The 22,982-nt window shown below is 53.8% G+C and overlaps 3 protein-coding genes across 17 annotated transcripts in view; 2 read left to right on the forward strand and 1 right to left on the reverse strand.

Annotated features, from left to right (window-relative positions):
- Window positions 1-36: 36 nt before the first annotated feature.
- On the reverse strand, window positions 37-4,121 carry SLC39A7 (solute carrier family 39 member 7). 2 transcript variants are annotated; one of them, XM_019456740.2, is made up of 9 exons: window positions 4,026-4,121; window positions 3,573-3,673; window positions 2,848-3,262; window positions 2,589-2,757; window positions 2,374-2,427; window positions 2,076-2,240; window positions 1,790-1,930; window positions 1,388-1,584; window positions 37-931 (listed from the first exon to the last, which is right to left on the reverse strand). In XM_019456740.2, exons 3-9 carry the CDS (start codon window positions 3,256-3,258, stop codon window positions 659-661), a joined length of 1,410 nt encoding a protein of 469 aa, XP_019312285.1. In that variant the 5' UTR covers window positions 3,259-3,262; window positions 3,573-3,673; window positions 4,026-4,121; the 3' UTR covers window positions 37-658. The 2 variants fall into 2 exon arrangements, with proteins under 2 accessions (XP_019312285.1, XP_019312286.1); XM_019456741.2 differs by lacking the exons at window positions 3,573-3,673; window positions 4,026-4,121 and having other exon boundaries at window positions 2,589-2,741; window positions 3,116-3,167.
- Window positions 4,035-10,536, forward strand: RXRB (retinoid X receptor beta). Of its 4 annotated transcripts, none has more exons than XM_053905150.1 (10): window positions 4,035-4,266; window positions 4,939-5,345; window positions 5,698-5,854; window positions 6,211-6,390; window positions 7,524-7,696; window positions 8,098-8,227; window positions 8,423-8,555; window positions 8,659-8,762; window positions 9,057-9,162; window positions 9,260-10,536. In XM_053905150.1, the coding sequence occupies exons 1-10, from the start codon at window positions 4,035-4,037 to the stop codon at window positions 9,405-9,407; spliced, it is 1,770 nt and encodes a 589-aa protein (XP_053761125.1). In that variant the 3' UTR covers window positions 9,408-10,536. The 4 variants fall into 4 exon arrangements, with proteins under 4 accessions (XP_053761125.1, XP_053761126.1, XP_053761127.1 ...); XM_053905151.1 differs by having other exon boundaries at window positions 8,671-8,762; XM_053905152.1 differs by having other exon boundaries at window positions 4,939-5,186.
- A 719-nt stretch (window positions 10,537-11,255) lies between these two features.
- Window positions 11,256-22,982, forward strand: part of COL11A2 (collagen type XI alpha 2 chain) — a 29,340-nt gene continuing 17,613 nt past the window's right edge. The window contains exons 1-14 of one of the 11 annotated variants that reach the window (XM_053905155.1): window positions 11,256-11,613; window positions 11,878-12,026; window positions 14,611-14,760; window positions 14,897-15,107; window positions 15,566-15,728; window positions 17,163-17,354; window positions 18,250-18,327; window positions 18,488-18,739; window positions 18,985-19,047; window positions 19,722-19,901; window positions 22,034-22,093; window positions 22,196-22,237; window positions 22,463-22,525; window positions 22,897-22,971. In XM_053905155.1, the coding sequence (XP_053761130.1) occupies window positions 11,945-12,026; window positions 14,611-14,760; window positions 14,897-15,107; window positions 15,566-15,728; window positions 17,163-17,354; window positions 18,250-18,327; window positions 18,488-18,739; window positions 18,985-19,047; window positions 19,722-19,901; window positions 22,034-22,093; window positions 22,196-22,237; window positions 22,463-22,525; window positions 22,897-22,971 (1,611 nt within the window). In that variant the 5' untranslated portion in view covers window positions 11,256-11,613; window positions 11,878-11,944. Of the gene's footprint in view, window positions 11,614-11,708; window positions 12,027-14,610; window positions 14,761-14,896; window positions 15,108-15,565; window positions 15,729-17,162; window positions 17,355-18,249; window positions 18,328-18,487; window positions 18,740-18,984; window positions 19,048-19,721; window positions 19,902-22,033; window positions 22,094-22,195; window positions 22,238-22,462; window positions 22,526-22,896; window positions 22,972-22,982 lie in introns of those variants that run through there. The other 10 variants (XM_019456725.2, XM_019456728.2, XM_019456730.2 and 7 more) reach the window with 10 other exon arrangements.

A 22,982-nucleotide genomic window follows, 5' to 3' on the forward strand; every position in this document is an offset into this window, starting at 1 on the left:
GGGGCCCTCATTCTCTCAAAAAAGACAAAGACCGCGTTTGGGGCGGAAGATCCGAGGACTTTATTTCCGGTTACCACCCCTACCCCTCAATTCAAACAGTGATATCAAAAGAATAGGAAAAAAAAATCAGGCCATGAGATTGGCAAGCCCACCTCCCCCCCTCAATCACTCCCAAATCAGGACACACGATTGATGTTTAATTGATGTATATCCCCACTCTTCCTGCTACCCACTCTGTCCAGGGCTCTGGTCTTCCCTGAAGCTTCCACCAACAGGTGGGAAGGGAGGGCGGACCTTGGATAAACCTGCTCTTGGTAGCTTGGTTTTCTGCAAACAGGTTCGGTAGGGGACACGGGGTAGGCTGTCATCACCTCTCTTCTCCAGCCTTCTTCATGGCCCCATTTAACTCCCTAAACCCAACAACATGGTCAGCACATGACTAACACTATGGTCCCTCTGACTTCTCATTCTCACTTCTGCAGCTCTTATAAGACTGCAAAATCTTGATGACCCTAATGCCAACGTTACCACTTCCCTAGCTTACAACTTCCTTCAGCAGACATCCCTGGCCAGGGTCCCCAACTTCCACAGACTCCTGACCTTGAAGGCTTACACACTAGAGATTTAGGGCTGGAGTGGGGACGGTTTACCCCACCTCTCACTCGAGGTGGGCAATCAGCACCATCATGACAACTCCCCCTAGCAGCCCCAGCACCTCCAGAAGTGACTGCAATGGTGATGCCTCCCTCAACAGCTCAGGCAACACGGACACCGTTGCTACATAGATGAAGCCACCTGCAGTGAATGGCAGAACCCAGCCAGGACCTGTACCACTTGCAACTTCACTGCCCACTGCCCCTCCTTCAGTTAGGAGGGCACAGGCTGTGCCTGCCAGTGCCCCTATTGCCGTCAGTAGTTGCAGACGCATCGCCTGGTGGGCAGAAAAGACAGAAAGGCATTCAACAACATCTAAAGATGATCAGTGGTTAGGCATGTTTGGTGGGGTACAGGTATATATGGGTAGGGTGCATGTCTTTGGGACCTGAAGAATAAGGCAAAAAGAGGAGGATCTAGAATTGACACTTTCTGAAAAACCTAAAAATATCAAAGAGGTCCTTTCCACAGAACTTCTGATTCGGAAGGTCAGGGTGGGGGTCAGTGTAAAACACCCTCATAAACCATACAGATGGTTTGTGGACTAGAATTCAAGAAATACTGAGCCACAGGACAAAGAAACAGAAGTTCTCCCCCCTCGTTTCTAGAGGCTGTATTGTTTGTAACAGTACCAACTTGTCTGAACCTAATGAGAGGCGATCTTGGGTTTTGGGTGGGTGAACAGGAGAGGTAAAGACTGAGGCAATCGTGTCTCGCGCACATCATTACCAACCTGTTTTTTGCTGCACCCAGACTGGACCAGGATGGCAAAGTCCCCAACTTCATGGGGCACTTCATGTAGCAGAACAGTCATTGTGGTCAGGATCCCTAGCCCCCGACCTCCTCTAAATGAAGCACCAATAGCCAGACCATCTGTGAAGTTGTGTGCCAGGTCAGCAGCCAGATTCAGGTACCCTGATACACGCAGATCTTGTACAAGTAAAAAGGAAGACAATGGTTAGAGTCATCTACCACCCCTTGTCCCAGCCCTTCAGCCATTATCACATCTCCCCCCAGAGACCACTTCACATCCAGCCCCTTCATGTTTCTCAGACACCTGCCATTACCCACAGTGTATATTCCATGTGATTTGTGATATCCTTTGCCCAAGTTTATCGATAACCTTGGCCCTCACCTGAACCTTTTTTTTCCTCTTCAGAATTCTGAGGTCTCACTGGCCCATCTTTGAGCCCTGTGCTCCCTCCTCTCCTCTTCCGAGACCCACCTGCTTCCTTTTCTTCTTCCTCTGAGCTCTGTTTCTCCTTTGAAGAACGCTCTGAGGGAAGAAGTTAGTAGAGTGGAGAACAGAAATCTCCAGAAATGTCCTCAAAAGGGAAGTCCCCTCCTGCTGAAGAGCTGTAAGGTAAGGGGATTCTGCAGCAGGCAAGGTGGCTTTCAAGGAAAGCTGTTCATGTACTCACCCTGTCTTCCATGCCCATGACCTCCCTGTGTGTGACCATGAGCGTGTCCATGTCCGTGACTGTGTCCATGTCCTCCTTTCACATGTCTCACAAATTTCTCCACCACAAGAAAGGCAACAATTCCACTGAGGACCCACAGTCCCACAGACAGAATGGGGCCCTGGCCTGGGAATAGAGGCATTGAGACATTAAGGGAAATATGGATTCCAGACTCCTCCTCCCCAAGTTACAGGAGGAGAACAGGGAGGGAAAGACCTCTCTTAACATCCCAATACATCTCCATCCACCCCTTCCTCACCACTGTGGGAGTGTCCATGTCCAGGCTGCTCCAGAGGGTGGTGAGAATGAGGTTCTAGAGGAAGGGGGAGAAAAAGCCAGATGAGTGAACACTCTGTCCAAGGGGCATGCATTTGGGGGAATATTGGAAGGTCAAGGATCACAAAGGATGAAGAACCCTTCTGCCCAGAGAATAAAATATGTTAAGATTTGCAGTAGTGGCCAAAAATCACTTACCCAGGGCATGAGGAATGAGGTGCAGAAAGGCATCTCCCAGGAGCCCACCGGAAGCAAAACTGAGCAAGATCTGGAGCAGAGAGCGGTGCCGGGGGGAGTTTGATTCCACAGGGATAAGGAAGAGGACAAAAAATGGAGCTGCGGAGATCAGCACTGTGGCTCCCAGTGCCTGGTGAGGGGAGAGTCAGGGGTCAAGTGGTGTGGTGTTTCCCAACAATCCAGAACCAGCCCCTCTCTCTCCCAGCCCCTGGGGACTCACATAGGCCCAGAGAGTGACAGTATCCAGGTCCTGCTTGATGCCTGGAGCCCCAGACTCCCCATAGCCTCCATGGCTGTGCTCATGGTCATGTCCATGTCCTCTGTGGTAGAGGCTCTCATGGGATTGGCCATGGCTATGGCCATGGTGCAAATCCTCATGTGAATGTCCATGTTCGTGACCGTGGGTATGCCCATGCCAGATGCTCTCGTGAGTGTGGCCATGGCCATGGGCATGACTGTGTCCATGGTGAAAATCCTCTTGTGAGCGCCTGTGGCTGTGGCCATGGAAGTCTTCGTGCAGGTCCTGGTGCAGGTCGCCATGACCCCCGTGTCCGGCCACTAGCAGCCCCAAGGCCGCCCAGGTCAGCAGTCCCATGGCCACCCAGTGGGGAGCCCCCAGGCCCCTGGCCATCACGCTGACCAGAGGGACAGAGACAGTGACTCCACTTGACCCTCAACTCTACACCTATGCAGGGTCAGTTTTACTCCGTTCGTGCCCTCCGTCCACTTCTATGGGCCGCTCCCCCGTTCCGTTCTGTCCCCACCCACATTGTTCCCAAGACTCGGTCTCTTTATCTCGAACCCCCTCCCGGATGCAGGGCCCTGGGACACCGCTCTAGGCTTTGATCCTCCACTTTATGGACTCTCTGGGCCCTAGTCTCTATGATCCACTAGAAGATGGAAAAGGTCTGGAAAGGACGATAGGGTAAAGCAGGGAATTCTCACCGGCTTCAGGATCTTCTCCTTTCCCGGTTTGCTCGGACGTGGCAGTCCCGCCTCTGGCTCCCGCGAGAACAGGAAGTTCCGCTCCACCTCGGTCCCGATACCTTTACCAAGATGGCGACACACCGGTGGCGGCGAGGCCACGCTGCTCTGGCGCGCATGCGCAGGTGTGGAGGTTATTTGAGGGGAGGCTGGGCGAGGCCGGCTAACTGGGCTGAGGAGACCGCCTCCTCCGTTTCCAACTAGACGAGGGGGCGGGAACTAGCACGGAGACTTCCCGTCTATACCAAGATGGCTGCCATATCGGCGCTGTCATTTTGGTACAGAGCAGAGCGAAGCGCTTAATTCGACCCGGTTCAGGCCAGAGTCTTTTTCTCTGGGGCTTCCTCGTGCTCAGCTAGTCCCCCGGTCAATACGTGGGAATCCCTGGTACCTCTACGGTATCCTTGCATTCACCCAAGAGTCATGTCTTGGGCTGCTCGCCCGCCCTTCCTCCCCCAGCGGCATGCCGCAGGGCAGTGTGGGCCGGTGGGGGTGCGAAAAGAAATGCATTGTGGGGTCGCCTCCCGGTGGCGGCGGCGACGGCCCTGGCTGGATCCCGCGGCGGCGGCGGCGGCGGCAGCAGCCGGAGAACAACAAACCCCGGAGCCGGAGCCAGGGGAGGCTGGACGGGACGGGATGGGCGACAGCGGGCGGGGTGAGTGTCCTAGCGGACGGACCGGCGAACCAGTCACCGCGTTATCTGCGACCCCTCCCCCCCGTCCCCTGGAGCTCTTTCCCTGGCGCTCCCGCCCCCTTGTTTGTAAACATGCGTCCCCTCCCTCCCGAGGGCCTTAGCGCCCTCCCCCACCGGGGCGGGGCGGGGGAGCTTCCGCCCTCCTTAGCTTTGGCTGTTTGAGGCCCCACAATCCAGAGGTCCCGGGCGTGGGATTTGAGTCCTCGAGTTTGGGGACTCTGGTCGTTTGAAGGCAGATTCTGCGTCCTAGGAAGGGTCCCTTCCACCTCTTTTCCTTGCACGCTCTGGCTACACGCTGGGAATGGAGGGGCTGTCAGTTCCACCCCACGTGCTGCCCCACCCACATAAGACATGTCTGGTTTGGGGTGACCAAACGGATTGCTTGGAATTGTCCCTCACTTGAACCATCCTGCCTTTTGTTAACCCCCTCCTCTCACCACAATTAGGAGTTAAACCGTTGTTTGACAACAGGGTGTTTCTGGACTTGAGGATGGGTGGGGTGGGTTGGGTTGGGGTGGGGCGCGGCGGGGGATTAGAGAGAATTAAAGTCTCCAGTTGGATGATCTAAGACTCATTTTCTCTTTTTGTCTTTCTGTCTGTGTGTCTCTGTGCCTGTACGTACCCCTCCCTCAGACTCCCGAAGCCCAGACAGTTCCTCCCCGAATCCCCTTCCCCAGGGGGCCCCTCCCCCTTCTCCTCCTGGCCTACCCCTACCCCCTTCAGCAGCCCCAACCCTTGGAGGTTCCGGGGCCCCACCCCCACCCCCGATGCCACCCCCTCCACTGGGCTCCCCTTTCCCAGTCATCAGCTCTTCCATGGGGTCCCCTGGTCTGCCCCCTCCAGCTCCCCCAGGATTCTCCGGGCCTGTCAGCAGTCCCCAGGTGAGAGGTCGTGGCTCACTGACTGCCTCTCCACTTTCATTTCCTTGTTTTCCTTGTGACCCCAGATCCTTGTGTGAACTTCCCCATGGCCCACTGACCTTCCAGTCCTCTAATCCTGGCAGGCCTGTGGTCCTTGTGAGACCCCTTGCCCTTCCTGAGGTGACTGATCTTTCAGTGCATGCTTCCTTCCCAGCCCTATAAAAGAACCCGATATTCTGATGTCCCTTTCATCTATCAGTTATTTTTCTGCCCTTTTTATCCCATCTGCCGTCCTGAGATATATGCCCTTCAGGGCCCCTGTGTTGCACAATTTCAAGGAGAACTGTATGTCTCATTTTTTGGGGGTTGTGCTCCAAGGGTGGCCCTTCACATAGACTGCAATGTAAATAATGTCCTCTGTGATGTGCAATGCAGGGCCCTGCCTAGGTGGTAGGGAATGATTTCCATGACCTCTGAGAGATTCTCCTTCCCAGTGAGTCTCCCTGTGACTTCCCTATTTCCCCCATCCCAGATTAACTCAACAGTGTCGCTCCCTGGGGGTGGGTCTGGCCCCCCTGAAGATGTGAAGCCACCAGTCTTAGGGGTCCGGGGCCTGCACTGTCCACCCCCTCCAGGTGGCCCTGGGGCTGGTAAACGGCTATGTGCAATCTGCGGGGACCGAAGCTCAGGTATGGGGCTCAGAGATCATCGGAAAGGAAGAAAGAGAGTATCTGACATTTACCATCACCTGTGGGATTCCCAGGGGCTCATGGGGTTGCATTGGAGCAAGTGGATGGGAGGAAGCCTGGTGATGACTAAGGGACCTGAAGCTCAGATGTGGGATGGGGGATGGTCAGGGGGAAGAGGGGGCTGGTATAGGGTTTTTGAACAGTAAGGAGAGTGGGACCGGGTCATCCCTCATGTCCTGGTTCCCCATCTGTGTGGATGGATTTAAACTAAGTTTGCTGGGAGGGAAGTTGGCAAGGGACTTGATTGTGAGGGGTCTACATGTGGCCTTGCTGTTGCTGTTCCCATCTCCTTCAAGGCAAACACTACGGGGTTTACAGCTGTGAGGGCTGCAAAGGCTTCTTCAAGCGTACCATCCGTAAGGACCTGACCTACTCGTGCCGGGACAACAAGGACTGCACAGTGGACAAGCGCCAGCGAAACCGCTGTCAGTACTGCCGTTATCAGAAGTGCCTGGCCACTGGCATGAAGAGGGAGGGTAAGGGCCTGCGTCAGCCGGGCTTCCTTGGCTACCCTATGGGAGAGGAGGGAGGAGGTGGAGGGAAGACTGCAGGAAACTGCAGACTGTACCTCTCAGGACTGGACTGTTCTCCCTCCTCCTCCAGAGGGCGATATTTGATTTCTCTCTTCCCTCCTCATCAGCTCTTGTCTCTCGAATTCTGCTCTGTTCTCTTGAGTTTCCTTTTTTTAATGGGGCTGCTTCTCTGTGTCCGGCACCCATGACCCCTCCCATCTGGTGCTAGGGTAGGATAACTATTCCTTACCCATGATGAGTTTCTCTGTCTCCACTTCACTAACCTGAATAGTTCCTCCTCTTTGACCAGTGCTAGTGTGCCTGTGATTTACCTCTCCCTCTCTCTCTGTCTCCCTGTTATCTGTGATTCCTCCTCCAAAGTCTGGGACTCTACTCTTTTGAAGCTGCAGACTTTACTGAAGACCTCAGGGCTGCCTCCCCTTCTCTTTCTCTTATCTTCTTAAGTCTAATGCTGGAATTTTCAGACACTTTAAAGTATCTTGGTCCACTGCCTCATTTTAGAGAAGATGAGCCTGAGGCCTGGTTTTCCTGGGGTCATGCAACGAAAGAGGGGGCAGGGCTGCAATCAGAACCCACAAGTGTGAAGACCCGGGCCAGTGATCCTTTCACTGTGGCTTTGTTGAATCGGAAGAGCACCAGATTTGCAGCCAGGCACACTTGGATTTAGATGGACGACTTGCTCTATGTTATGAGAACTTGGACAAGCTGTCTAACTTCTCCAAGCCCTAAAATTTTCATCTTTAATAACAAAGATAAGAGATCCTGGAATTTTCATAATAATTGAGTGAATGTTAAAATGTATTTGGCACATTTCTTAGACCCTAGGTTTAAATGTTAGTTTTCTTCCTAATTCCTTTATCCTGCCTTCCTCTTCTCCTTCTTGGCTTATTTATATGCTCTTTTATAGCCCCTGCTTCCAGACTCCCTAGTCTACCATTTCTAGTGACTTCTCTAATTTCTATAAATACCTCCTAAGGGCCTCGAGAACCCTGATAAGGCCCTAAAGACATTTCAGAACCTTCATGGCTGACTGTTGACTTTCCACTTTTTCTTCTCCTCCCCTCCCCCCACCCCAGCGGTACAGGAGGAACGTCAGCGGGGGAAGGACAAGGACGGGGATGGGGAGGGGGCTGGGGGAGCCCCCGAGGAGATGCCTGTGGACAGGATCCTGGAGGCAGAGCTTGCTGTGGAGCAGAAGAGTGACCAGGGCGTTGAGGGTCCTGGGGGAACCGGGGGTAGCGGCAGCAGCGTGAGTGATGGGGTCAATCCACTCTCTCTCCTGATGGGGGATGGGGGACGGGAGTCTAGGTTGGTTCTATTTCCCTCTCCCCTCCCTTTACCCTCCATCCCCCCTAACACTGCCTGGGACTGGAAGTGCTGCCAAACAAGGTCTCTCAAACATCTGAGGTGGGTGTGATAGCTTTCTCTGTCCCCATCCCCAAACAACCCAGTGGTAGAACCATGGGCTAGTCCTAAATAAATAATTGTTTTCGCGAATGCCAGAAGAGAAGCCTGACTAATGGGGATTGGTTCAGATGGATTTGAAGGGAGACTCTAGATAAGGAGGTGGTGTCAGAAACCTCTTACAAGGGGGGGGCTTCCAGTGTACCTCCAGACCTTCCGTAACTCTTACCCCCCCATCCCCTGCAGCCAAATGACCCCGTGACTAACATCTGTCAGGCAGCTGACAAACAGCTATTCACGCTTGTTGAGTGGGCGAAGAGGATCCCACACTTTTCTTCCTTGCCTCTGGATGACCAGGTCATATTGCTACGGGCAGGTCAGTGACCTTGGATCCCCTTTACCTCTTGATATTTGATCCCTGTTTGACCTTCTGACCTTCCGTGACCCCAGTGCATACTTACATACCAAGGGAGCCAAGTTCATTGATTTCCTCACTTCTTCTCTTCCCCTGATATGCTTTGAATCCCATGGTCTGAGCTCTGGCTCCTGACCCTTGCCGCCCCCCACGCAGGCTGGAACGAGCTCCTCATTGCTTCCTTCTCCCACCGATCCATTGATGTCCGAGATGGCATCCTCCTCGCCACAGGTCTTCATGTGCACCGCAACTCAGCCCATTCTGCAGGCGTGGGAGCCATCTTTGATCGGTCAGTGGCCTTCGGCTAGGCTGGCCTGTAGGTAGAGGGGGTGGGGCTATAGGCTGGTCCGTGTCCAAGGCTGGCTGAGCTGTGACCTTTGAGTGACCTGCAGGTCCCTCTCCAGGGTGCTGACAGAGCTAGTGTCCAAAATGCGTGACATGAGGATGGACAAGACAGAGCTTGGCTGCCTGAGGGCAATCATTCTGTTCAATCCAGGTAAGAGGAGGATTACCCCTGTTTCTCAAGACCAAGGCAACCTTGGAGCCTCCTCTTCTCCGGAGACTCCTAAGTTACCCAGCTATCCCCCTCAATCTGGAACTCTCCCAGCTGACCAAGAAAAACCCACATGCACTGATATGTTCCCCTTTGGCCCTATTCCACAACTTAGCCAGGCATCTGTTAAAGGGCCAGTAGGTGGGGCCCAAAAGGGACATCGTGTGGGCCACATCTCCACATTTGTCCTGATTTGATTTATCTTCCTTCTTCCTCCTTTCTTCCCTGCCATCCCAGATGCCAAGGGTCTCTCCAACCCCAGTGAGGTGGAGGTTCTGAGGGAGAAAGTGTACGCATCACTGGAGACCTACTGCAAACAGAAGTACCCTGAGCAGCAGGGACGGTGAGAAGGAGCTGTGGGGGTGTGGGGTTGTGGGGTGCCATGAAGTTGTGTTCAGGGCCCGTGTGGTTCCAGCTGTCTTCTCCCACCTCTGCTTCAGGTTTGCCAAGCTGCTGCTACGTCTTCCTGCCCTCAGGTCCATCGGCCTTAAGTGTCTAGAACATCTGTTTTTCTTCAAGCTCATTGGAGACACCCCCATTGACACCTTCCTCATGGAGATGCTTGAGGCTCCCCACCAGCTGGCCTGAGCCCAGACCTACACGTGGTACTCCTCACACTTGAGGAGTACACATCTGAGAGGGACTCCAGCCTTGGGGGCACGGTGGGGAGGGGCCGTGTCCTAGAATCTTGGTGGGGTGAGGAGTACGGGGCAGAGTTGAGACCTCCAAGGGGATCCATAAACCCTCCAAGAGGTTTGCTTGATATCCCAAGTCAGAGGGGACCCCAGATCCTTGTGAGGGCTGGACCTCATCCTTCAGTGACCTTGAGTCTCTGAATTTGTCTTGGGTCTGTCATGATTTGGGGTGATTTCTTACCCCCTGCCTGGAACGATCTCTCCTTCCCCCAGCACAAAGCACTGGCCTTGCTCACAGGACCTTGCTTCCTTCTCATCTTGCCTCACTTAGCTACCCATGTGAAGAGAGAAAATGGGAACTCTCCTGGAGATGGATACTGGGGGGCAGGCCCCCCAAACTGATGGACATGGGAGTAGCACTCTGACAGGCTTTCCTCCAGGCCTTGACAGCCTTGACAGCCTTGACAGTAGCCCACCAGGTGGGGGCTACTCTGGAAGAGGGAGGAGCCCTGTCACCGTCTCCTGTTCAGAGCCCCCCTCACACTTCACCTCCTGCTGCAGTCAGACTGAATAAAAAGGTGGTGGTGGTTAAGGGGTGGGTGAAGATGTAGGAACCGATCTGCTATTTTTAATTTCCTCTGAGGATAGAGACTTGCAGTTAGACTCAAAGAAGTACTGTACTTTCCCAGGTTGACTAAGAAATGCCAGTGGTGGAGGTGGTGTTTGGGAAAGGCAGGGCCCTGAGATGGTCTGTCCCTGGGGCCCTTCAAGCACTGGCCTTCCCTATCCCCTCCCCCATCTCTTGTCTAACTTGGGGAAGGGGCCTGGGATGTGATGGCAGGGTGGTTTGGTGAGTAATCCTCAGGCCCTTCCTTTCACAGCCTTCCCCCAGACCTGGGCACAGTGTAGACTGGGGACACAGGACCCTGGCCTGAGAATTGAGGAGGGGATGGTCAGCCTGCAGAGATAGGGTGCTGGGGCTGCATGATTTTTGCCTCGCAGCCCTTCTCTCTGGGTTTCCTTTCCCTTCTCTTTCACTCACACATAAAATAGCTTTCAAATTAAAATCGCTGTTTTCTGGACTGAGGTGACTGTGTTGGGGGGGGGGGGCGCAGCACTGCGTTGGCCGCGTGTGTGTGTGTGTGGGGGGGGGGGGGGCATCCGGTCGGGAGCTGCGGACGAGCTCCCTTGACGCCGCCGCCGAGGTTCCCCGGGGCCTGAGAGGCGGGCACAGGGTGGGGGACACAAGGCGCGCTTTGTCGGGGAGGGGGGAGAGGGTGTGCCAGGCTGGGGGCGGGGCCTGCCGGAGGAGGAAGAGGGGGGCAGCTGATTCTCAAAGGCGCCTTGTTCGCTTGCGCCCTCCTAGCGCCAGCGGGCGGCGGCGCCTCGGCTCGCTCCTGTCTTCTCCGGCCGCGCCACGGGCTCCGGGCAGACCCGGCGCCGTGCCCGTCCGTGGGGGCGCACTGGGCGTTGAGCGCGGCGGCCTCTTCAGGCGTTGCCCGCCCGGAGGCGGCCTCTCGTCCCTGAGTGACCCTGTTTCCCCGGACTCTTCCAACTAGCGTCGACGGGCCCCCTGAGTCCCTTGCCACCTGGGCTCCCGGACTCCCTGACCTCGTCCCCCCATTTTCATCTCCTTGGACCTGATTATCCTGTGTCGGGCTGTACAGTCTCTGGCTCTCTCCGCCCCCAAACTAAGTCCCTCTGCCTCCCCTCTAACCACCTGCCCCCCCCCCCCCCCCCCCCCCCGCAGCCGTCGGGTTGCAGGTCTCCAGTCGCTATCTATAGCCTTGTCTATAAATACCCCCACCCCAGGCCGGCTCTGTAATTACACTGGGCGGGGCGAGGGGAAGTAATTATGGAGACCTGTTGGGGGGAGGTAGAGACCCCCAGGCCCGCCTCTCTCCTCCCACAGTGCCCTAAATCCCGCCCAGGACTGCTGAAAAGGGGCTCTGGGCCCTTAACGGGGAGGGAATTGAGGTGGGGGCTTTGACTGGACGTCTGAGTCCTAGAAAAGGAAGGGGCAGAGGAAGAGATATTGGGGTTCCCGAAAAAGGAATCGGGGGTATAGGCCATTCAGCCTCTGCAAGGAGCAAGGGTCAGCGAACGAGGGCTGCTGTCTCCCACCGCGCCCCCCCCCCCCAACCAGGTGGAGATCGAGGGTGGGGTTTCCCCTCGGTGGCTGTGGGCGGGCGGTTGGAGGCGGGGGCTGGGCCGGGGGCGGGGGCGGGGTGGGGGCTGTGGGCCGCCGGGGTGGCCGGGGACACACAGGAGCGGCGGCCACTGAGGAAGGAGCAGCGCCAGAGCCCCGACGGCGCCTCGTTGCATGGAGCTGGGCCGCTGAGAGCTGTTGCTACCCGACAGCCTCTGACCTCCGCAGGACCCGGGCGTCCGAGGCTCAAAGCCTGCTCGCACTCTCCTGTCAGCCTTGGGGGCGTTCAGCGCCTCCGGCCGCCCGTAGGTCCTTGGGACCGGGCGTTCGGGTCGCCAGCCATGGAGCGGTGCAGCCGCTGTCATCGCCTCCTCCTGCTGGTACCGCTGGTGCTGGGGCTGAGCGCCGTCCCTGCCTGGGCAGGTAAGAGGAGTCCGACGCCTGGGTTCTTGGAGTCAGGCTGCAGCTCTGAGTACCCCCCTGGGTAGGAGATAGCTGATGCCTGAGGCAGAGCTTCTAAGTTCAAAAAGGGGATTTAGGGGGCTAAGGGTCCAGACTCGAGGGCAGGTCACTCGGTTCCCTTGGAACAAAGATAGGGATCTCTTTGCCTCCTTGGAGTAACTGGGAGAGGGCAGGTAAAGCTGAAAGGTGGAGGCTCACCTAAAGAGGGGACTGGATGCTGAGGTACTCTGGGAGAGCCAAAGCTGGCCAAAGCTGGTGCAGTCCAGCCAATGCTGGGGTGGCCAGGTGGATGCCAGTGTTGATGGGTGAGGACGGTGTGTATATCTTCCAGGCTTTCTATCTATATGTCTGGGGTGAGGGGCGAGCATCTGTGGGTCAGAGCAGGGCCTAGTGAGTAGAGAAAGAAGGGATGCCTGGACTGTTTGTCCCACTGGCTTCTCCGACAGGATCCCCTTCCCCCTCCCTGTGCCCTCGATGCTGCCACGCGGCTGGCTCTGGGGAGCACTGGGGCTGGCTGCCAACAGGACGGCCGCTGGACAGGCTGGGATCAGGTGTCTGAGGCGAGAGCCAACTCTTTGCATTCCTGCCCCACCCCTCCCCCTCTGGCCAGCGGGGCTCCCCTGGGACCCTGGTGTCCACCACCCCAATCTTTTCCTTCTTTTTCCCAGGATCCAGAAGTCCTGGCACCTAGGAAAGGGATTTGATGTCAGACAGGAGGGGGCTGGGAGCACCTGGGTCCTAAGCAGGCAGGAGCCAGCCTCCCACTCATAGAAACACTAGAGGATAATTTGCATATAACTCCACCATTCATTTCTTCTCTGATCTGGAGAGAAAATAGTCAGAATAGCAGCATAAAGGATTTAGATTAGATTACAGAAGGAAAAACTTTCAAGATGTGAGGAGGATGAGGCTGAGGGACTGGAAATTGAAGTGTGTGATGTTTCTGGACTCTTGGAATCTTTCTTAAGGAGGAAAGGAACCCTCTAGCATGGAGGCAGGGGATGGCTGAGATGACTGTCTCTTGTTTTGGGGCTGAGGGGCTAGAGATGGGACTCTGTAGGTAGATAGGCTAGTGTGGACTTCATTAGAGTAAAAAATGGGGCATTTGGGGGCCAAAGGTAGAATGGTGGGGGTGATGGGGCTACTAGTGGGGAGCGTGTGGGGCAGACTGAGGCTGGAGTCAGTGGGGCACGTATGTGGCCTGAGGTGGGCAGATGGGTGGGCAGACCTGTGGGTAGACCGTCTATAGGATGGAACTGTACTCCTGTGGGGTTTGGTGAAAGGCGGGAGCCTCTCAGGTCTCCTTGGCCTGGGGTCTCTGTGAGTCTCTGTCTCTCTGTCTCACTCACCCTTCCTTTCTCAAAGCGGCCCTTGTGTGTTGGTGTTTGCGGAGCTGCCACACTCAGGGGCCAGGCTAAGGCGGGGGGGTGGGTGTTGGTGAAGGGGAGGGCACGGCCGTGGTTTCCCCGCGCCTGGACTCAAAGGGCCTTTTCTCTGCCTGTCCGCCCCACCTCACCCACCCCACCCAGCTCTCCTCTCCTGATCACTCTGGCCCCTGCCCTGCACCATGCTTCTGTGAAAATTTTTCTGGACTTTTTTTGGGAATTTTTCCAATCTGGAGCTGATGGCGTGAGGAGTGCGAGGGAGAGGTGACCTTTGTCTTCCCGGGAGTGTGAGCCTTGGGAAGCTGAATTCAAGGTGGATAGGGCTGATGGCCTGGGTCTTGAATCTTTGGATCCAAGAGGTGGGGGTGGTGGGGCAGGGTTGAAGTTCCAGGTGTGGGGAGCTTGCCCGGGTTTTGGGCAAGGACTCTGATGGGATCCACAGATGTGTGGCTCAGGGCCCTGGACCTGCTCCGGCTCCTCGTGGCAGCTTCAGCTCCCACCCCCGCCCCCCAGCCCATCTCCCAGCCAGGGGTATAGACGCCTGGGGTGGCTCTTTCTGCTCTCTCCTTCCTCAGCGTGGTCCTCCCCACCTCCCCAAACACGGAACTGAAGCAGCCCGAAGCCCTGTTCCCTTAGATCTGCCTCTCTGCTCCCTGCCTGGTGGCCCCCCTGCACCTCCTGTGCCCAGGATGATCGATTGCCCAGATGTTGTTTGTGCTGGAGATATGGGAAGGAGGCCAGAGACCCAGGGACCAAGAGATATAGAAAGGGAGTGAGAGAGGGAGAAAGACAGGGAGACACAAAGATCAATAGATGTGGAGACAGGGAGAGTAAGACGGAGAGAGAGAAGGGGAGATGGTGGAGAGTAGAGAGAGATTCATAGGCTGAAAGACAAAGACCAGAGGAGACTGAGTGAGACACACTGAGAGGGAGAGGGGCAGGGGTCACATGGAGCTAAATACAGGGCCAGTGCTGCCCTTTCCCAGGTGACTCTGATTTCCCGTCCATTTAAGGGGCATTCAGAGACAAGTAAGGAAGAGGTGACCTTTCTTTTCAGGGAGTTTGAGCCCCAGGAAGTGGAGTTCTAGATCCCAAATACCCCCATATCTTGGCCATCCTGAGGGTGTGTCCCTTCTCCTGATCCTTATGGACTTTCCCAGGTGCACCCCCTGTGGATGTGCTCCGGGCCCTGAGGTTCCCCTCCCTTCCTGATGGTGTCCGGAGGGCGAGAGGCATCTGTCCAGCTGATGTGGCCTACCGAGTGTCCCGACCTGCCCAGCTCAGTGCACCCACCCGCCAGCTCTTCCCAGGTATGGGTGACATGGTGAACTAGTGAGAGCTGGGGTAGGTCATGGGGTGGGGTCTGGAATCAGACACCAGAAGGGAAGGGTTTTCTGGCTCTTTGTGCCTCTCATTCCACCTGGTTATGTCTCTCCCGGGTACCAGGAGGTTTTCCCAAAGATTTCTCATTGCTGACTGCTGTCCGGACCCGCCCTGGCCTCCAGGCTCCCCTCCTGACTCTCTATAGTGCCCAGGGTGTCCGACAGCTGGGCCTGGAGCTTGGCCGACCCTTCCGCTTCCTGTATGAGGACCAGACTGGAAGGCCTCGACCCCCCGCTCAGCCAGTCTTCCGAGGCCTCAGCCTAGCAGATGGCAAGTAAGTCAGTTTGCTCCTCTGGTCTGCCTGGACTACACCTTCAGGAGCTCCTCTCTGGCCAGTGCCCCAGAACCCCTACTCCCTAAACTAGGAAACCTGCCAACGTTTTTGGCCACACGTCACCAACCTAGCGACACTTCAAGCCCAGGTTTTGGGCTTCAGCTACTTCAAGCCCAGATTTTGGGCTTTAGAGTTTAAATCCTTGCCTGTGCCTTAGGCAAGTTACTTAACTGTTTTAAGTCTCAGTTTCTATGGGCTGTAAAATAGGGATGAGAATCATGAGAATCAAATGAGAAAAGTAGTGCCTGGTGCATTGTAAACACTCAACAAATGGTAGCTGTTATGATGCTACTACGATTACTATCATTGGCTCCAACCTTTCCATCAATTGCTCCCCAGCCCTGTTGACTCCCTGCCCCCCGTCTGTCAGTCACTTGAACCGCTCCCTCCATGACCAGGTGGCACCGTGTGGCAGTGGCTGTGAAGGGCCAGTCTGTCACCCTCATAGTTGACTGCAAGAAGCGAGTCACCCGGCCTCTCCCCCGAAGTGCTCGTCCGCTGTTGGACACCCATGGAGTGATTATCTTTGGTGCCCGTATCCTGGATGAAGAAGTGTTTGAGGTAACAAACAGAGAACAGAGGTATTTCTGGTCTCATATCTTGTGTCTGTTCCCCTTCTGGGACCAGTACTCCATCTTCTTATGCCGTGACCCTTCATTTGACCTCTTATGAGTTTGTATTTCCATATCCTATCCTCCGGGCTGATTTTCTATGTAGGAGAAATAGGTGCCCATGTATATGGCAGGACAGATGTCTCCATCAGTCTTCATCAGTCCGCCTATCCATTCATCTCTTTAACTAATATCTCTATCTGCACCCACCCATTCATTTACTCATGTAATTCCCACCCATTCATTTATGTGCTCACACACTAATCAAGCATTCAGGTTTGTATCCACACGCTTGCCCATCTTCCTCTGCCCTGCCACTTTCTTCTTCACTCATCCATCAATCTATCCATCTTGAACCCATCCATTAGTTCCTTCATTCATCCACCCACCCAGCCCATCTACCCATACATATGAGGATGCATGTATTCATTCATCCACTCATTCACCCACCTATATCCTCACCCAACCACTCTCCATCCAATCATTCATTCATTCACATGTTCCCTTCCATCCACCTACCTACCTACCATTCTGTTTCCTCTATTTCTCACCTCCATTTATCTACCCACCAATTCTTTCATTCATTCATTCGCTCATTCACCATCCACCAACCCTCCAGCCAGTGGTGCATTTGAGCCCCCATCCATCCATCCATCCATCCATCCATCCATCCATCCATCCATCTATCCTCTCACCTAGCCAGTCAATATTCTCTGAATACCTGCTGTCCCAGTTTCAGGGGGAACACAGAAGAGTAATATAAGGTCTCTATTATTCTTAGCAGCTCCTGGCTCCTCTTTGAAGATGAGACAATAACCCCAAACTACAATATAAGGCAGGGTGTGCTAAGTACCATGTGTGGGCACAAGTAAATGCCATTGGAATTCAAAAATGGCTTCCCTCTCCCCCATTTCTAGAGGTTCTGAGAATTATCATCATCACTGCCATTGGCAGGTCAAAGCAACTAAGGTTGGGCCATTGTTTCCAGGGCCTTTGTGAAAAAGTTGATGCATTACCATAGGGGCAGGAGGTAGGCAAACAGTGTTGGACTTAGAGTTGGAATGTTTGAATTCTAGTCTTGAGTCTACCATTGAAAGTGACCTTGGGGGCAGTCATTGTCCCTTTGAGCTTTTCTGAATGGAATATATCAGACAATAGGCGTAAATATCCTTATCCTACTGACTTTCCCAGTTGTTGTGAAGGTCCAATGGGATTATGGATGAGAAGGTCTTTTGAAAACTGAAAAGGCTGATAATGATCTTCTCCCATTATGTTGTTTTACATAGGATTGGCTCTTACCTTGTGTCCCAAACTCTACCTTCTGTTTCTCTCTGAGGCCCTCTCTGCCTCCCTCCATTGGTGTTTCTTCCTTGTGTCTTTGTAGGGTGACATCCAGGAGCTTGTCATTGTCCCAGGGGTGCAAGCTGCCTACGAATCCTGTGAACAGAAGGAGCTGGAGTGTGAGGGAGCTTGGAGGGAGAGACCTCAGAAACAACACTCTCACAGGGCCCAGAGATCTCCAAAGCAGCAGCCACCAAGACTTCATAGGCCACAAAATCAGGAACCCCAGCGACAGGTGAGAGAACTGGGTGAACCCCAAACCACAGCATACCCCAGGGAGGGAAGGTACCCATACACCTCTCCAGGGCAATTCCCCCAATGTTCCAGAGCTCCCCATACTATTTTGGGCTCCCATCCTCCCCTCCACTAGGGCTGCTCCCTAACCATACCTCCCTATTCTCATCACTCCCTCCTCCCAGTCCTCATTCATCAACCTTTTTATTTTCAATTAAAAATAAAAAGTGTCATTATGAAGAATTCATGGCTGGGAGCTGTGTCCCCTGCTCATGTCTCCTTTCCTCTGCCAGTCTTTCTGGGACTGTGTCCTTGGGTTTCCCATCCCTTCCTTGAATTAAGAGATTGGGGGACAGTGTGTATGTGTGTGTGTGTGGGAAGATTTCGGGACAGAGGATGGCAGATGGGAGAGCATGGAAGGGGAGAGACAGAACGAGCGAGAAGGAAGCTGTTATGGTAAGACCTAGGAAGAGAAATGGGAAGGAGCAGGAGATAGAGAAAATCCCAGAGGAGGGCTGGGTCTATGGGATTCTGTGTAGGAGCCCAGTCTCTGGCCCCCTGCATATGGAGATGCAGAGTAAGGGGCTGTGGGGGAGGGGAGGGAAAGGAATTCTGGATTGGGTAGGGTCCAGATGGTTAGGGGTGAGATATGATCTGGGGTCAGTGGTCTGAAGTTTAGATGGTCAATCTCTTAATCATGTCTCTGCTTCTGTCCCACATGTGGGATCCACCCCCCCCTTCCCACCTCTCCGCATCTTCTCCTGACCCCCTGACCTCTCCTTTCATCCTCAACTCCTACCCTTTTTTCCAAACTCCCACACTATCTCATTTCCCTCTCCTCACTCTTGCACCTCTACCTCTTCCTACTATTCCCACTGCCCCTTCCCGAACCCCAGCCCACTGAGTCTTTCTTCTATGACTACGAGACCCCCTATTACGATGAGATGACTACAGGGACGACCCCTGATTATCAGGTAAACTTGAGGGACCCCATCAGTTCTCCCCTTCCTCCTACCACCCCTTGCAAACATCTCCTATGACACCTTCCTCCCCTCTTAACATGTGGGAAGAGACATTATATATTTAGATTATAGGAGTTTCCTCACTGCCCCCTCCCATGTCTCTCTGCTGCAGAGGCCACCGAGCCCCAACCGCAGGGCGCTCCCTTCCCCCAGGGGGCGTCGGACCCCTCCCAGAAAGCCTACCCCACCTGCCAAGAGGTCAGCAGCCCGGCAGGCGCCCCCCTCACCAGGCCGGAGGCCCTCTCGAATTGGAGGTTCTGGCCAAGCACGGGGCCATCCTCCCCCCTTCCGACGCCCAGCTCGACGGGCAGCTCCCCCCACTGCCCGGGCCCCCCCCAGGACCAGAGGAAGCGGTTACCGGCAGGTAGAGCTGGGGCATCCAGATCTGTGCCCCCAAACCTCTATGACCTCGGAGATTCACTCTCCCCAAACTGTCCCCCCTCCGAAGGGGCTGCAAGATCTGAGATAACCCCCACCCCCCAGCACAGACAGACATTGCCCATGGGGTGAGGGGGTGGGGGGACAAGGTGCTGCTTTGCCTCCTTTCCCGCTAACCTTTCTCCTTCCTTTCCCACCCCATGCTACTCTTCCCCTTCCCCTTGGGGTTAGGATCCCACCCCAGGTGGAGAGGAAGGAACCCTGGAACCAAGCCCTTTGCCACCCCATGAGGAGGTAACTTCATCCCCAACCCTAACCCCCGCTGGGGGTAGTGGGCATCTGTGACTCACCCCCCTTGCCCCATGTCATCTTGGTGAATCAGCCATTCCTCTGGCCGGAGGGTTCTTTGTCACATCCATTTGTGGCCTTCCAGTCACTCCAGACCTATTGGTCTGCTTGTCTTTCTAAGTATGGCCATTTTTCTTCAGTGTCCATGTCTCCTTCCATTCTTTGATTCTGGAGTAACCTCTCCATGTTGATGTCAAAAAGTTTTATTTTCTGTATTGTATTTCTCTTCCCAGGAGTCATTTTCTGTCCAGTGCTGTCACATTTTCTCTTCTCTCAGTTTTTCCATCCATTTCTTTGTTCTCTGGAATCCTTTGTCTACCATTATCTCTATGGACTGTTTACTCTGTGTCCAGCCCTCCGGCCATCCTTCTTTCTTCTTGTAATTTATCATTTCTTCCCACCAGGCCCATTTTTGGGGCATCCCTCCTCATTTTGGGTCTTTGATGGCCTTCCCCTTTCTATGCAACCATTTCCCTTGCTCTTCTTGGGGGAAAAACTCCAGTCCCAGTTACCCTCAGAATCCTTTAAGGCTAGAAGTTGCCACACCCTTGGGTCCAGGGAAAACCTCCTCTCAGCCCTAATGCCCCCATCTACCCCTCTCCCTCCCCATCCCCGGGAAGGAGCAGACAGATCTCCAGGTCCCCTCCACAGCCGACAGGTTCCTGACAGAGGACTATGGGGAGGGTGGCACAGACCCCCCAGCAGGGCCCTACGATTACACATATGGCTATGGGGACGATTATCGTGAGGAGACGGAGCTTGGCCCTGCCCTGTCTGCGGAGACAGCCCACTCGGGAGCCGTAAGTGAAAGGAGCTCCTCTTCCATTCTTGACCTCCAGTGGTAGCTCTAAGAATTGCTTCCTGTTGTTTTTGATTCTTGTCTGTTGGCTGCAAGCTACTTCCCATTGATGATTTGCCATTTTCTGTTCATATAAGTTGTATATGTTGCTTGAAAGGATTACTTTCTGCTTTCTCTTGCCAAATACCTTGCTTTGTGACTCCTCATGGATTCCTCTTCCCAGGGAAATTGGTATTTTCTTTCTTTTTTAATCCTATGGCCACCTCCTGTCTTTCTTGGCCACTTTCTGTCTTAATAAAGCTGTATTTCAGAAAGCTTTTGGTCACTAAGCCCCTACTTTGTGTCCGTTTTCAGTCTGTCTCCATCATTTCTTCTTGGTAAAAACAATTTCTTATCCATGTTGCTGCCAAATGATCTAACTTCCTGTGTCATATTTTCTAACCTACAGCCACTTCCTGTCTGCCCTTTCCTGTCTTCTCTGGCCATGGCCATCTTGGTGACTGTGAAAATTTGTACTGAAAGGAACTTATTTATGTTTTGCTTCTGGTTTTTCATGCTGTCTTCATCAGCTTTCCTTTGCTAATAAGCCACTTCCTGTGTGTCTCAGGTCATCCAAATCCAAAAAGTTTCCATTGTGGGCCTAGATATTTGTCATGGCTACCTCCTGTGTGTTCTAGCCTCAATGTTTGTATTTTCTGGAAGAATCACATTTCATTGTAATAATCCCCTTTCCAGGAGTCACTTTTTATCTGTTTTGTGAACTTCTTCTTTCTCTTGGTCATGGTAGCCATGTTGTTGTTGAAGGTCCACTTCCTGGATCCTCTTTTCTTAGCTGTTTCCTGTCTGTCCAACCACTTCCTGTTTGTCGAGTTCATTTTCTAGCTATCTTGGCCATGTTTAATTTTTCTTGGCCCTGGCATCATTCTTGTTTCCAAGTGTTTGTCCCTTTGAAATGTCTCCCTTAATTGTTTCCCAGGTCTTCGACCACTCCCTCTCAGTTGGGATATTTCCTGTCTACTCCATTCATCTTTTGCTTGCCTTGCAATTAGAGCTGGCTCCTCTACACTGCTGCCTCATCCCACACTTCCCTTCTCTAATATTGCCACTCTGAACCCTCTGCTGCCTTTCCCTTTTGCTGCTTTTTGGAAATTTGGGGTTGATCTGGGATATGGGAAAGTTCAGAAGTTGGTCATTGCTGTTTGGCAGGATGGAGGTGGAGGGGTACATTCTGAAGATCTTTGCTGGGAGAGTTGGGGGTGTTGGGGAATGATTTCCATTCTTCCCATCCTTATCTTGGTTTTGGCCTTAGTGTTGGGAGTGGACATCTGAGAAGTGTAGAAAAGCAAGAACTGGTGGGCTTGGAGTATATATGAGGGCCAGAGGAAGGGTGTAGTGTCCCTCTTGGGAGAAGAACGGGGCCGGGGGAGTCTGCTCTGGGGCTTGAGCAACAGTCCAAGAGCTGTATTTTTCCAAAAAAAAAAAAACAGTTATGAGGTCTGAGTTTGGCATATCAGGGGGGCCTGATCTCCAAATCTATTTAGAGTATGGATGTTTAATCTCTGGAGAGTTTTGAACTTTGTGAACCCCTTGAAATTCTAAGAAAAATTCTGTGCACAAAGGTGTACACCTTTTCTTTTCTGGAAAAGACTTCATGGATTATATCTGATTCTCATATGGATCCATGCCCTCCCTCCAAACCCAGATAAAATCAATCCACAATCTTAGAGAGATTCTTATTTGGTGGATTGGGGTAAGGGTAAGGATGTTGATGTTTTCTTAAAGTTCTAAGTATTCCTGGGGTCAGAGAGAGTTTGGGGGAGGTTGGGGAGTTTGGAATCCCAGAAAGGGTTGGGGTGAAAACCTTCCTGAAAGAGGTCCTAAGGGAGATGAGGAAGTGTATTTGCTAAGGTGGGGCTGGGAATTGGGAGGTGGAGGGCCCTGAGGTCTCCTTGGAAGGCTTGGGAGGTCTGGGAAGAGGGAGTCTTAGGAGAGGGCTGGGGGACTTTGGGGGTAGGGTTAGGGAGGTGTCCAGAGGATCTGGGAATGAAAGAAAGTAGGAGTTAGGATGGGGGTAGTATTGGTGTCCTGGGTGCTCACCGGTCCCACTGGGGGTTACATGTGTGTCTTCTTCAGGCTGCCCGTGGACCCCGGGGGCTGAAGGGAGAGAAGGGGGAACCTGCGGTGCTGGAACCTGTAAGTTGGTCTGTTGATCACTGAGCTGAAGGCAGGGGGAAGAAGAAAAGGAGGTGGGTTGCTAGCCCTGTAGCCTCTGACTTTCAACCTTTGGCTCTACAGGGTATGCTGGTGGAGGGGCCTCCTGGCCCAGAAGGCCCTGCGGTGAGTCTAGCTGTGACCTTTAGCCTCCATTCTTTTCTCAGAGACCCTACTTACACAATCATCTTTGCCTTCTCCACATATGACCAGGCTTCCTTCTTGGAACTCTGGAGAATCCTTCCAAAGCTTCCAAGATCCTCAAATCTCTTTTATAGAGACCACTCTTCAGCCACATACCCCTCTTCTATGTGAATGCCACACCTGACCCACTCCTCATTTGTTCCTCAGGGGTTGATTGGTCCCCCTGGCATCCAGGGCAACCCAGGCCCAGTTGGAGACCCTGGCGAGAGGGTAAGGGGGCAGCGTGTGTGCACATGCACGTGTGTGTGTGTGTGTGTGTGTGTGTGTGTGTGTGTGTTATGAGGGAAGGGCTGCATAGGAGCCTCTAGAACCCAATGGGGGCACCATGCTCAATAACTCCTCATTAGCAGATTGATTAATGAACAAAGGGCTGGTGTGCTCTCCAACACCCAGAAAGGAGGACAGGCTCTGGATGGGGAGGGGAGTAATCTGGTGTCTCACTCTCATTTTTCTCTGTGGGAGTGGGAGGGTTCAGGAAAGATCTAGAAAAGTCTACATTTATCCTGTAGACGGATTCACAATGATGCCAGGACCCTAACATTCCCTACCTATCACCTATCCTCATTTTCTCCCCACTCCAGGGCCCCCCTGGCCGAGCAGGGCTCCCTGGATCAGATGGGGCCCCTGGACCTCCTGGCACATCGCTCATGCTCCCAGTGAGTTGTCT

The sequence above is a fragment of the Panthera pardus genome, unplaced genomic scaffold, assembly GCF_024362965.1.
Source record: "Panthera pardus isolate Hobbes unplaced genomic scaffold, ASM2436296v1 HiC_scaffold_17, whole genome shotgun sequence".
In the NCBI taxonomy this organism is placed as follows: domain Eukaryota; kingdom Metazoa; phylum Chordata; class Mammalia; order Carnivora; family Felidae; genus Panthera; species Panthera pardus.